This window comes from Melospiza melodia, chromosome 1 (assembly GCF_035770615.1).
Source record: "Melospiza melodia melodia isolate bMelMel2 chromosome 1, bMelMel2.pri, whole genome shotgun sequence".
In the NCBI taxonomy this organism is placed as follows: Eukaryota; Metazoa; Chordata; class Aves; order Passeriformes; family Passerellidae; genus Melospiza; species Melospiza melodia.
Window position 1 is genome coordinate 103,620,034 of NC_086194.1, and position 13,835 is coordinate 103,633,868.

Genomic DNA, 13,835 nt, shown 5'->3' on the forward strand with positions numbered 1-13,835 from the left:
TCCGGGGAAGCCGTGTATTCAGTTTTTAGTTCTGGCGTTGCTGGCTATCTTGATTGATGTAATCTGCAGGGCGATGATCGCTCTGAGGCGGTTTCCGACGACTCGAGATACCGATGATCATCGCCCTGGAAGCGTCTATTCTCACGCCAAAGCGTCGATCGTTGTATCTTAGCCGCGTCCGGGAATTCTTTGGAATCTGAACAGACGTCTGCTCTCTGGCCGTAGGTGGTCAGAGACACGTTTCGGATTTTACAATCTTTATAACATACACTCTTTAATAGCATGAATTATTTCTAACGTATCTGTATCTGTATCTGTATCTGTATCTGTATCTGTATCTGTACCTGTACCTGTATCTGTATCTGTACCTGTATCTGTATCTGTACCTGTACCTGTATCTGTATCTGTATCTGTATCTGTATCTGTATCTGTATCTGTATCTGTATCTGTATCTGTATCTGTATCTGTAATCTCCATGATAAGGTCCTCCCGAAGGCCGGTGCCCTTGGCAGCAGCTCTCCTGCCGATGCCCGGAGCCCCGGGCTGCCCCCCCATCTCTCTCAGCATCACCGCCGCAGCCGCTCGCAGTGCCCGCCCCGGATCGCGGCGCCCCTTCAGCCTCCCCGGCGCGCAGGGGGTTAACGGGGCCCGGGGCGGGGCGGTGCCGCCGCTGGCGGGATGTGGCTCGGCCGGGATTCCCGCAGCCCGCCCGCGAACAGCGAGCCGCTCTCCGCGTTTCCCAGCGGCCGATCGCGCTGCCCCGGTGAGAAGCGCGTCCCGCCGTGCGCCCCGGCAGCCGCGGCCCGCTCCCGGGCGGATGGTGGGATGCCCGCCGCGTCTCCATCCCCGGACGGCGGGGGCGGAGGGTGGGCAGGGAAGCGGGGGCGGCGGGGGCAGGCGTGGGTCCGGGCGAGCGCTCCTTTCTGCCAGCGGATGGAGCCGCTTGCTCGGTCTGCGGAGCCGGGGGAGCGCCCCGCCAGCAGCGAGGGGACCGGCAGGGTAAAATCGATTTTGCAGCTCTTGCTGATGATGGACGAACACTGAGCAAGAGCTTTTCCGGCTGAAACCGTTGGCTGTGGGCTTCCTTCAAAAATGAGGGATGGCAGGGGGAAATGAGACATGGCAGTTATAGTGGGTTCTGCGTGGGTTTAAAGCACCTTCTGAGGATTTCGATGCGTAGATGAGATATTAGGAAGAAATCTTTAACTCACTGTCTCGCTGAGTACGGTGAGACGCTGAAACACTTTGCCCAGGGAAGTTGTGGATGCCCCATCCCTGGCAGTGTTAAAGGACAGGCTAGATGAAGCTCTGAGCAATCTGATCTAGTGAAAAGTGCTCCTGCCCATGGCAGAAGGGGTGGAACCAGGTGATCTTTAGGGTTCCTTCCAACCCAAACCATTCTAGGATGTGCGCACACCTTAACACAGGCTGTGCCCATTCTTCATCTGAGCCCTGCTTGGAGCACATTATTGTTGAGCATCAGTTTTAACTTTGACTGAAGAAGACTGCTGAAACTTTTGACATGTCTGTAAAAATTTCCATTTGGTTAGACAGCGTGAGAGTTTTGTGGTTTTACATTAACTGGTAGCTTGTCAACAACTACCTGATTGCTGTCAGGGTCTGCCATGGGGAAAGCTGCTTTGTGCTCGCTCGGTTCTTCAATTCCTGCCAAGGCACCTCCAGCTGGAGGGGGTAAGCTGGACCTTTGGACTGTCAGAACTTTGTTCCCAGCTTTTTGAAGTGTATTCACTTGTGTGCCTGTGTACCTTGTGTGCCCGTGTCAAGTACACCTGTGATTACTTAGGGGATCAGAACCCAGAACAATTAAAAATCTTGTGGATGCTTAATACTGTGAAAAAGAGATGGATGAATATCCTTGGTTTATTTGTAGCCATTTTTCTTCTTGCTACATAAAAATCACTTTCCTGTTTCTTCTTCCTAGCTTCTAACTCCTCTTTATCAGGACTCATGGCACTGCAGGAAGAAATGATGTATTTTTCCTGTGATGTGTGTGGTATGTGGTGTTGCCCAGTAGTAGCTGACTATACTTCATACCACTACAAGGAAGTGTTGTTGATTATAAATGCAACTTTTATACTTCCCCTCCTTGATCATAGATGGTTGCATACTTTTGGTATACCTAGTACCTGCAAATTTGGGTCTACTTAATAAAGGCTGATATTTTCAATGAAGAAAACGAATTGTCCTTATAAATTTTAATACATTTCCATTATTCAGTGGCTTTTAACTGGTAGATCTCTTGTTCATTTTGTTAGGTTGGGCACACTTCATTAGAAAAATCACATATTATGTAATTCTGTTGCAAGATCAGTTTCTTCCTGTTTCCTTGTGGTGTAATCCTGGGGTTTTTAAGGATTACAGTCCTGTCTATGTTATAATCTCTGTGCTCTCAGGCCCTTCTTAATGGAGGGTAGAGCAAAATGTTATGATTCAATACTTCCCATAAGACATTCCCAGAAAGTACCAACTTCAGCATGTAGCCTTAGTCACTTCTGAAAATAATAACGAATTAATCATCCTATAATTATAATTCTGTCCTCGGACCAGCAGGAAAGCCTCAGTGATACATTTGTCTATTTAAATGTAAAGAAGAATGCAGCAGGGAGAAGGTTTTGCATATAGGTTAAGGTAATGGATCAGAAAAGAAGGTATTCAGGATAGAGGATAAGCTGAGAGCTGTGGCTTTTTGAAGCTGTGTTTTAGTTTCTGGCTCCTTGCTTTATGCTGGGGAAAGAAGTGCTCTTAAGGTCAGTAGGAGGAGTTTAATGAGGAGGATATTATGAGTAAGATGCTGCCTGGGCTTGGGTTTCAGGTGTCTGCCAGGTAGACCTGAGCTTTGGAGACCTGGAGCTGGAGGTGGAAGGGGAGTGAAGCTGGTTCAGCAGTCGCTGTTGTTGGCAGGTGTGGAGGAAAGAGGGTGAGTGATTTAGCAGTGAGACTTGCCTCTCTGTGGCTGGTGAATCTGCAGCTGCTCACCCCACAGAACAGAGGTACTGGTGAGGTGGGAGTTGCAATAGCAAGGGATTAATTTAGGCTTGGGGGTTTGAAAGTGGTGATGCTCAGCTGTAAAAATTGTAGATGGTAATTTTGCTCTTTTTGCTCCAGTTATAAAAGCTGTAGTGTGGCTGGATTATTTGGGGAATTTAATATTCATGGTAGTTATCATCAATACAAGGTTTCTTTTTCTGTTAGTGCTTCCAGCTTTACAGATGGGACTATTCTGATGCACTTATATATATATATATTTTTTAATATAATTCTAGGTATAATACATACATGGCTCCTGGTTCCTCAAATGAGAAGAAATCTGATGATGGACAGGCTTCAAAGTAAGACTGACAAATGAATTATTTTGTCCAAGTTTACACTTAAATTTCCTCCCCAAACTCATTACACACTCATTTAGTTTAAGATAAATTTTATGATACTAGTGCCAAGTATCCAGTAGCAGATCTTTTGACAATTGGATGCTTTATTGCTTTACCACACCTATACAGAGGACTTTGCTGATGAGCCATTTGAACTTCTCTCAACAGTGAATACTTCAAAGCAGGGTGATGTTTTCATTTATTTTTATTTTAATCCAATGAGCTGCTGAAATGCTGATTTTGGCTGCTGCTTCAAGAGTTCAAACAAATATTTCAATGTGTTTCTCTAATCCTTACTTTAAGCTTATTTTACTAAAACCTGCTACATGCTTCTTTTGTCTTTGGATTTGTATTTTACTTACACCCTTAGAAGTTGTAGGTGCTTTACAACAGATTTAGGGAAATAAATATTCTGCTCCTGACCTTTGCATGCCAAGGATTTTTATCAAGCAAACTTTGCCTCTCCTGTAAATCCATAGCATTGATCTTACGTACACATATCTAGATGCTAGTTTTTATTTCTCATTTTACCCCAGGGTCCAAGTCTGCAATCAGATGTGTGGATTAGCTGAGCAAGTTGGTGACAGCCCCTCACTGTGTTGAGGCTGTGGGTCAGAGAATGCTATTGGTGGGCTGTGAGATGAAAAAGTAGAATATCACTACTGATGAGGAAGGAGGTTGTGCTTTGGCCAGGCATGAGAACAGTGGTGTTGGCACATATCTCATTAATTCCCTTGAACTTTTGTTAGAGGCCTTGCCTTTCCCTGATTTATTTCCTGGAGAGAGGCTTTTATTGCAAGTGTTAATTAAAAAAAAAATTTTTTTTTTTCCAAATCATAGCCTATCCTATTTTTATGTGACAACCATTCCAATGGACATCAGATACTGGATCTGCGTTAGTGAGTGGCCCAGTAAATAAATGTAGAGAGTCCCACAAAACTGAACAGGAATAATTCAGGGGAGGCAACCTAGAAATTCTGCTAATATGAGCTGGTGAATTCCTAGGTTGTCTGTGTCTTCATGACAAGCCATAAACCTGCTCTTCAGTTCTCCCTGAGTCAAACAGGTCTCTTGGAAGGAAGAACAAAGGCAGCCAAAGAATTTGATTCCACTTCAGGCAGGATTTGTACGAAGAGAGGCAAATGGAGACCATGGGAGATGGAAGGGAATTCCTACTGAAGGGTGAATGGACTGGCTGCCTGGGTGGGCAGCTCTTTCTGTTGCTGAGGGTGATTGTCTGTGGTGGGCAGGGACAGATAGCATGACACCTCTTTCCTTGGTTGTGCAGCTGTTACTGGATAATTAATGATGCTGGAGAGAGACCATCAGGAACAGAAGAAATTGCTATTCTCAGAATATCTGGGTTGGAACTATTTGGTTCTGAGGAACAGTTCAGTGACCTCAGCACGGGCATCTCGGCAAATGTAGATTTCCTTCATCCTGCATAGGTAGATAAGGCATAGGAAGTAATGGAAAGCATAGGTCCTTTCTGCCTTATCTCCCTTCTGGAGAGGCATTAGAAGGCAGATAAGATAACTTTGTGACCTAGACCATCTAAAATAGTGCTAAACACCTCTGTTTAGGCTTCAGAGTTGTTCCTAAGTTGTCCTAATGATTTTTTGAATGAAGTCCAGTTGAAGTCTTTTGTTTGTCTCCTCTGACAAAGCAGTTTGAATTTGCTGAGCCATGCTGTGCCTCCACTGAGCCTTCATTAAATTATTAAGTCATCTTCTTGTGTCTGGAAGCTATTTACTGCTTGATTCCATCTCTCAGAAATTACTTTGAAGTACTGGCCAGTGTTCTGCTTAAGCCTGTTGACTAGTCTTTCCTACCTGTTTCAATTCAACTTAAAACATCAAGCACAGAAAGCAGACGTTTTATAAATCATTCAGCTTGTTTAGTTAGTCCACTATTGAATTTTCCATGAATGTGATCCCACAGGCCAAGTAGTTCAGGTTTTCCTCCTTGTCCTGTCATTTGCCGTCTCTTCAGACAGATTAATTTTTATTTTTCTTTTAAGATGTGTCATTTCTTTACAAGAGGCACTTAGGAAGAAGTGAATTATTTTTACCTCTTCTTCTCTTTTCCTTTTTCTTGAATATTTTTTTTTCACTTCTATGGTTTTCTCCTTGCTTCAGATCTCCACTTTTGTCTTTTGTTTTTCAGATCCTCTGTACCCTTGTTATCAGTTTCATGCCATAGGGTTTTTTCCCTCCTGTCTGTATGACAGAGTAAGACGAAGTGCCAGAAATCTAGGTTGTGCTTGTCCACAAAGCTGAAATCATCCTGTCCTTCTCAGGTGGCTGACAGAGTTTCAGTCAAAACAGAGGTCAAGCTTTGCTTCTCAGCTTTGCTATAGATTGCCTGTATAATATGGTGGGCTATTGACCATTCCCTGGTCCTGCTCCCATTGCTCTGCTCACCATAAAGACCTACTATGGTACCCAGTTTTAATACTATTTAAGAAAATAAGATAAAAATTAGATAAGGATTGCACTGTTGCAAATGCATCTGAACGTCTGCGCTTTTCTACAGCAATTTCATCCTGTGTTTCTGGATTTAGGGTTTCTTTAACACAATGTACAAGGAAAAAATATAGAATAATTTGTATGTGTGGCATTTCCCAACTTTTGACTGCTTGACTTTGAAGAATTGTCATCTGTTCAATGTTTGTATATATTCTATATATATTTGTATATATTCTATGTGTTTCACAATGTTGCTCTCGTGGTAGAGAGAATTTTATTCATCTCTGCAACCCTCACCTGGAGAAAATGAAAGAAGACATCCTGTACCATTTTGCTCTTGGGACCGGTACCCATGATTTTCCAACATTGTTTGGGGATGTAAAGGTGAGATGCTTTTCTTTGTTCAGCAAGCCTCAGCTTTTCTGCAGAAGGTGAAAGTGTAGCTACCTTCAGAATAAGACTAAATGTGTCAGCCTACTAGGAATACAAAAGGGGAAAAATTTTGTGGGTTCTTGTGATTTTGCTATCCAACAGAGCTGAGGGTAATTGTTTTTGACTATCTCTTTTCATGCAGTAAAAAGGCAAATGTTATAGGGTCTATTCAGATACCACTTTTGTTTGTTGGGTCTTCATATCAATATTTGTCTTTCATTAGTTTAAACAGGGTGAAAGCATTTGAGTCCTGTAGACAGCTGAGTTTTTTCCCATAATTCTTCTTCATGGCATTTTAGAATGATTTAGAGGAGCACCATATCTGGGGATAAATCTGTGCTAACTGAAGGCGTTTGCATGCTCACATTGTTCTTTGCATGTTCTTTGACACGCGGAATCACGCGACTGACTTTGTTTTGTTGAACCCTGTCCACCCCAGTTTGTGTGTGTTGGAGGAAGCCCTTCCAGGATGAAAGCTTTCATTGCCTACATAGCAGAGGAGCTGGGGCTCGGGAGCCCCGGGTGTGACTACCCCAACATCTGCGCGGGCACCGACCGCTACGCCATGTACAAAGTGGGGCCCGTGCTGTCCGTCAGCGTAAGTGCCTTCCTCCTCTGACACGGGACATGGGCCAGTTTTGATGCTGCTCAAAGCAGAAAATTTGAATGCATGTTTCTTTTAAATACTTCACAGTCCTAAACAGTCTGCTCAAAATAGTGCAATCAGCTAATTAAGGATTCTTTTTAGCCGTTTTTTTTAAAAGGTAAAATCTCTTAATAGCTTTGCTCCCTCTTGCATCCCTTTTTCCTCAGTGTACAACTGAGGTGTTGCAGGAATGGCCTCACATATTTTTTGAGCAGTTCCTGTTGTCTCATCCTTATTCTGTACCCTGAAATGGGGGAAAAAAGTCACTTGGTGCATGTGGAGTATTGCGAAAATGTCTGTACCACACCCAGATCTATGTATCTGCAATGGCACTGTCAAATGTGCTTAAGAGTAGCATTCCATGGGACTGGTGCTGCCAACCCAGGTATGCATTTTAAAGAAATTCATAGCTTCAATTTGTAGATAGAATTACATGCTTCAATTGCAATTGCAAAACTGTAGTATTATTTTGCACCCTTTCTTGTAAGCTGTAATTATGAGAGTATTGTGCAAGCTAATGTGGATTTATATTTGCTGAATGTCAAGACTAAACCACGGTGTCTGTGTTTTGAAGGAAATTAGCTTAAATATTCACTAGCCTTTCAGGTTGGTGGAAAATCAGAGTGGGGTTCTTCTTGTGTTTAGGAAATGCTCCGTGATGAAGTGCTTTAGTCAGCTATTGGGAAAGGATGCTCTATACTTGTGAGAATGTAAATGTTCTGTAATTCATGATTTTTGGAAATACTGTATTTCATCCACAGTCTGCCAAAGCTAGTAGGAGTCTATTTGTAGGCCCTTTCAGTATTCTTCTGTAGACCCACAGGTTGGGGTTTTTTTGGAAGTGAGTTAGGTGGCATTTGGAAAACAGCATCAGGCAGGGGATAAAGTCCAGCTGTTTCTTCCATATATATTTTGTGTTGTGTATGTGAATGTGGAATATTAATTTGTATTTCCTTTTCAGCATGGCATGGGCATTCCTTCTATTTCAATCATGTTGCACGAGCTGATCAAACTGTTGTATCATGCCAAGTGCTCCGACATAACCATCATTCGCATCGGCACCTCTGGTGGAATAGGTATTTCCTCTCTTGATTTCTTTCTTCCTTTCTGCAAACCAAAGTGTCTTTGCAGGAGAGTAAAGCATCTCTCTGCATGTAAGATACTAATGGTCAGAACAGTTTTCCACAGGAGATGCTTAATTTTTCTTTTGTAATTTTGAAAGTAAAGGCAATGTCTGCTTTTGCATAGGGAAAATGCACTTAAAGATCTGACAATGTCAGAAGAAGGACATTCCTGTCCTGTATGGAAAATATAAGAAGTAAGCAAAAAAAGAAAAAATTCATTATTTCAGAAATTATTTGTAATAATAAACTGAAGCAGCTAGGCATGGACAAAAAATTCTCTTGGTGGATTCAGAGGCAAAATCCTCACCTTTAAGATAAGCAGGGTTGGGTCAAGATGTATGTTTCATGTCTGTAAACCACTAGTTAACTGCATTGTGAAGGGATATCTATTTCCTTTTGCTGCAGGTCTGGAGCCAGGCTCAGTGGTTATAACTAGGCAGTCTGTCGATGCCACCTTCAAGCCTCAGCTGGAACAGGTTGTTCTGGGAAAGACAGTAATTCGCAGCACCAACCTGGACGAACAGCTGGCTCAGGAGCTGATGCAGTGCAGTAAAGAAATTGGTCAGTTCAATACAGTCATTGGAAACACCATGTGCACTTTGGATTTTTATGAAGGTAAGCCTGGTGATAGACTAACAGAAGAATATTGGTAAGCAGCAATAGATAAATATTGAATAATATATAACATTAGCTTCCAGTTCACTAACAGAATGTGTTCCCTACTCTGGCTTGTCTCACAAATCTCAATTAACCTATTTTTTCATCTGCGTAAAATCAAGCATTGTACTTAGCAGTTGGCTGCATCAAACTTTTGATTTTGTGGAGAATTCTCCCCAGCTTTAATAGATCCTCTGAAGTACATATAGTCTACTATACACTTCTCATGTACCTGTCAGGTATATTTGTCACAAAATTTTGTAATTTATTGAAGCATTTTAGGGGATTAGAGGAGTGGGAATTACTTGTGACTTGTTTAGGGTTGGTTTTCTTTGCACTGGTTAAGTACCTAAAGCAAATATTTTATGAAAAAAGAGTTGGAACTTGTTTTAGTTTGAGCAAAGCACTAATCAGACAACCAAGATAAGTTGGTGAGTTGTGTCAGTGCAGCTATGTAGGAGACACAAACGGACAAGGCCTGTTTTGGACAAACATACAGGCATTCAGGTGCTTTTCTGATCTCCCAAATCTAGATGTTCATTCAGAAACCTTGTGAGAACAGACTGTAAGTGGCACCTCGTCCCACTTTCTCTGTCTGCTGCTGAGTAGGTGACAAATGATCTTCATCGATGTGCTCCAGCTTGGGCAGAAGCACACAGTGTAAGTTTGTGTATCTCAGGCACCAGCCACAGGTGCAAGCAACACTAAAAAAAGTGTCGGGATGTTTTCAACTCATACAGCAAAAGCTGAGAATAGGATTAAAGACAAAAATTTGCATCTCCCAAACCCAAGAAGAGACTGAGTAAAATACAGTGTATTTCAAGTCTACTGCACTTAGCCTGCTGCTGTCTTGTCTGTAGGTGATGTTCTTGAATAATTTGAGTAAATTTTTTTCTCAAAATTTACAACAGTATTAGCTAGTTATCTTAAAAGACTCTACATCTCTTACTTTGGAAAGTTTCTAAGTAATAAAATGTTCATCCTTTTAAGGTAGAAACAGGACAGCATCTTTAAGCCTGGTGGTTTTATTAGACAATGATTAAACATATTAACAATGCAGCTCTTTCATAAAACTTAAAATTTCTGGTGGAATTTTGGTACTTGTACGTGTGGGAATGTACAACATACATTTTCCTGTTTGTGAATTTGAGAATTGAAGCTGAAGAAGACTAATTAAGTTACCATGATTCACCAATTACCACTAGGTTACCATGATTATAAAGAATACAAATAATATGTATACACTCTAGCAATAGCTAAGAATCACTTTGTCCTATTTGTCTTATGCACAAAAATAAAGAGTCGTAAAAGCTGAGCACTGTATGGAGGAGACTGTAATAACTGGGTGTTTTCAAAATTGAATTTGGTCTGTGATTTCATCACTCTGAAATTACTTTCTAGGACAGGGCAGGTTGGATGGTGCAATCTGCTTATATGATGAAGAAGAAAAGCTGCAATATTTGAAGAATGCTTATGAGTCTGGTGTGAGAAACATTGAGATGGAGTCTTCTGTATTTGCTGCAATGTGTAATCTCAGTGGTGTCAAAGGTAAACTAACTTAGTCACTTTATCCTAGCTATAGGAAATTTTCTGTATTGCAGGGGGTTTGTGGCTAAAAACTGCAAAGGAATGTTTACATACCTTCTGCACATATACGTATAAAAGATATTTCTGCCTCTAGTTTTGTTTCTATCATTTTTTTTTTGATTTGCGTCAGTTTTGTCACAACTTATCATAATTCCTCATGCAGTTTTTACACAGTTTACTTCTGTCATTTGCTATTTCAGCCCATGGCAACCATGTAAATCATTAAAGTACGTAATTACCCTATGACATTCATTTATTTTCTCCAGTTAGCTTTGAAGTTTACAGAAAGCAACTGCTTAGTTCAAGCAATCAGATGTTTCTCAGATCTGTATATATGTAACTATACTCAGTTTCTATACTTTCATATCAAATGGAACACATAATTATTTTCTGTAGACTTAAGACTATGATTCTTAAACAGTTGAAGATTTTTAGTAGCATCATGAATAAACCATTCCAAATCATAAAATGAGTTAAATTTTTTTAATGCATGCTAAATAAAAAAGGGATATTAAAAATATAATACAGTATCTTTCTTCTTACCATATTAACTGTCTTCTCTCACTTTCCTTAGCAAGGAATATGCTGATTTAAAACACTGGTGTTTCTCAAACTCCTTTTAGTTTGAGGAAGTCAAAATGATGAAATATAAGCAAAAAAGCCAATGGTTATATCAAATACACTGAGTTCTTACTGGCTTGAAAGGGATTAAAAACTCAGTCAGTACTATCCCTGAGCAATTCAGGATGCCTTTGGCTGTCTCTGCTTTGTAGGTCTCTAATATGTATTTACTGTTGGTGCTCTGCAAATTGCCACTGGCAGAAACCCCAGACAGAGCAGAGTTACAGGGTTGGGTGACAGACCTGAGCTTGAGTGAAAGGAGGGGTTTTGCCTTTGGGACTCTGATGGCTGAAAGGCAGCACGTGAGCCTGAGATGATCCTTGGGGTCCTCATGTGCTTGCAGTGTTCCCTGTCCATGAATGTGGAGGCAGCTTATCTGCTCCTTCCTGAGGGATGGCACTTCAGCACAGGCACTCAGGGCAGGACTGTGGCTCTGCTGGAACCTTGTGCCAGGCACTTCCTGCCAGCCATGTCCTGGGTACGTGTGAAATGTACTTCCTATCAAGGAAAACAGGAATTGTGATATAACAATAAGTGTCTGCAGCTGCCTGAGAGCTCTGCCTTTATTAGTGTAGCAAGAGGTTCCCTTAAACTATTTCTACCTTGTGTCATCCACAGCATGCTAGTCCCCTAGCATCTCCTGGTATACTGCACACTTTTTTGGGGTTTGTTTTCTCTTGTATTTCTGTTCTTTAAATTGTTTGTTCAAATGCTTATGCTTTTGGACTGTAAAATGTAAGAGTGTCATTCCTAACTAACGCTGTCTTTTCATTTCTAGCTGCTGTAGTGTGTGTCACTCTTCTGAACCGACTCGAGGGGGATCAAATCAGCAGCCCACACGATGTCCTGGTGGAGTACCAGCAGAGGCCACAGAAGTTAGTGGGATATTTCATTAAGAAAAGTCTTGGGAAAGCATGAAATATCCATCTCATGTTTTAGAGAAGGAGAAGGCCCTTGTACAGTTCTGGTCATGGTTATGACTTCTGTGCATTGCAGGTCTTTTGCCTCAGAGTAACTCACAGCATTCCGTGTGTCAGTGGAAGTTAATCATTTATGTCGCTGCTCTTTGGGAACTGAATGTGCTGAAGGACTTCACTTAAGGTTTGCTTAGTTATGCATTGCTGGATAGAAAACTCACTTTTCTGAGAATTGGAAAGCAGATCTGTTGTGAAGGACAAGGCTGTGATAAAACATAAAAAAAACTATTTAACTCTGCTGTAAAGGAAAAACTAGAGAGAAAATCAAACTTTAGGGCCAAGTACATGCATACCAGCAAATGAATTTAAAAATTTGAATAATTTTGTTGTTCTTATAAAAAATTATATAAGTTATAACTGTCTTTGTTGCTTCACTTGTAAATAAAAGTTAGAGTGAATGCAGTTTATTTTTTTTTTTTTGCAGAATTTGACAAATAAACAATACTATTTTCATATATTAAAATTTCATGAAATTGCAAAGTGTGGGACTGAAGTTTCTAACCATTAAGGACTTGACACTGAGCTGTTGAATGGCTGTACTGCCTCGATATCAATCCAGCAATATTTTAACTAAAGAATTGAACCAATACCCAGGAAGTATTTATGCATTAAGTAATTTTGCATTAAGGTATAGTAATCTTTTGCTGAAACAAGACTCCTGCTTATGAAGAGGAACCAAAGGCATTCAAGAGATGCACAGCACGTTTACAAGCCTATATTGTCGTAGCCCTTTTCTTTTCTTGCTTTTACTTTGTTTCTTTTTTTTTTTTTTTTTTGAACTGATATTCATCTCCATTCTCAGGATGTAACACTGACTGTTGGAATGGTTCTCAGTTTTTCTGAAGAACTGGAGTATACCTCTTAGTGGTACATGCCATCAAAATCCCTTCTGCAATTGCAGTTTTTTCCACTAACATTGGCCTAAGTGTTTGGTTTTTTTTTTTTTAATCATACTCCTTGCTGCTTTGCTGCTGTGGTTTGAATGTAAGTACCTGGTCAGTTAAAGAAAATGTGTTTGTCTCTTCTTCTTTTTTTTTCTTTTTTTCTTTTTTCTTTTCCTTCTTTCTACTGCAGTGGGGGAGGGTCCAGTCCTAGCAGGGGTCACAGATCAAAAAGTCTGAATAAACTCTCAGAACAGCTGTGGCTGACCCAGCAAAATGAGATTTTCTTTGTGAGGATTGCAGTCTACAATGCTGTTAAAAAGCACAAGAATTAGAACTGTAAGAGAGGGATGTTAGTAGTAGGCACAGTCACCAAGTGACAGAGACTGGAAACAATGTGATGAAAACATTAAAAAAAGAAGGGTGACTCATGAACAGGAAATTTCCAATGAGGATCAGTCTCCCTAAATTTGATGAGTCTTTAAGCTGGAAAACATAGTAGTAACTTTTACAAAGTTACAATCTAGTCTTCTGTTAATTTTAAAGCCACATTTTCTTATTTATGATCAGGATATACAGTGAAGGTAATTTATCAGAGAAAATCTTTTTCTCCCTAAGCTTAAGGCAAGGAGAGAAGTGGGAATGGCTCCACATTTTGTTTGAACAGTTTCTCCTTTATTAAAAAAAATAAAAATAAAATTCTGTGTTTAACTATGCCTGGTGGTTGCCTAGGCATTGTGCGAAGTCTGTGAGGCCCTTTGGAAAACATGCAACAAAGCACATCTTTTCTCTTCAAGGTCCTGTTCTCAAAACAGCAACAAGGAGATAAAAAACAAGATCACGTTAGTGTGTGCTGCACTTTATGATGAAGGAAGTCTTACACCAGATTGACTGGCATGGGTTTGGATGAGACAGTTTTCTATTGTATAAGAAATTCTTAATAAGAAGTATCTAAAGAGACAAAAAAAAAAAAAAAGCTTTACCTAGAAAACAAACACTTAATGTCACTCTGTGAAGCTCTGGGGAAGCATGTTACTACAGTTGTCCTGGAGG

General features: G+C 40.7%; 1 protein-coding gene across 3 annotated transcripts; it reads left to right on the plus strand.

The window, feature by feature from the left end:
* The first annotated feature begins 678 nt into the window (after positions 1–678).
* On the plus strand, positions 679–12,381 carry UPP1 (uridine phosphorylase 1). Of its 3 annotated transcripts, XM_063163175.1 has the most exons (9): positions 701–763; positions 2,834–2,938; positions 3,285–3,350; positions 6,124–6,241; positions 6,729–6,887; positions 7,897–8,011; positions 8,465–8,674; positions 10,118–10,264; positions 11,703–12,381. In XM_063163175.1, the coding sequence occupies exons 3-9, from the start codon at positions 3,298–3,300 to the stop codon at positions 11,840–11,842; spliced, it is 942 nt and encodes a 313-aa protein (XP_063019245.1). In that variant the 5' UTR covers positions 701–763; positions 2,834–2,938; positions 3,285–3,297; the 3' UTR covers positions 11,843–12,381. The 3 variants fall into 3 exon arrangements, with proteins under 3 accessions (XP_063019228.1, XP_063019245.1, XP_063019237.1); XM_063163158.1 differs by lacking the exon at positions 2,834–2,938 and having other exon boundaries at positions 679–763; XM_063163167.1 differs by lacking the exons at positions 701–763; positions 2,834–2,938 and adding an exon at positions 981–999.
* The last annotated feature ends 1,454 nt before the right edge of the window (positions 12,382–13,835 follow it).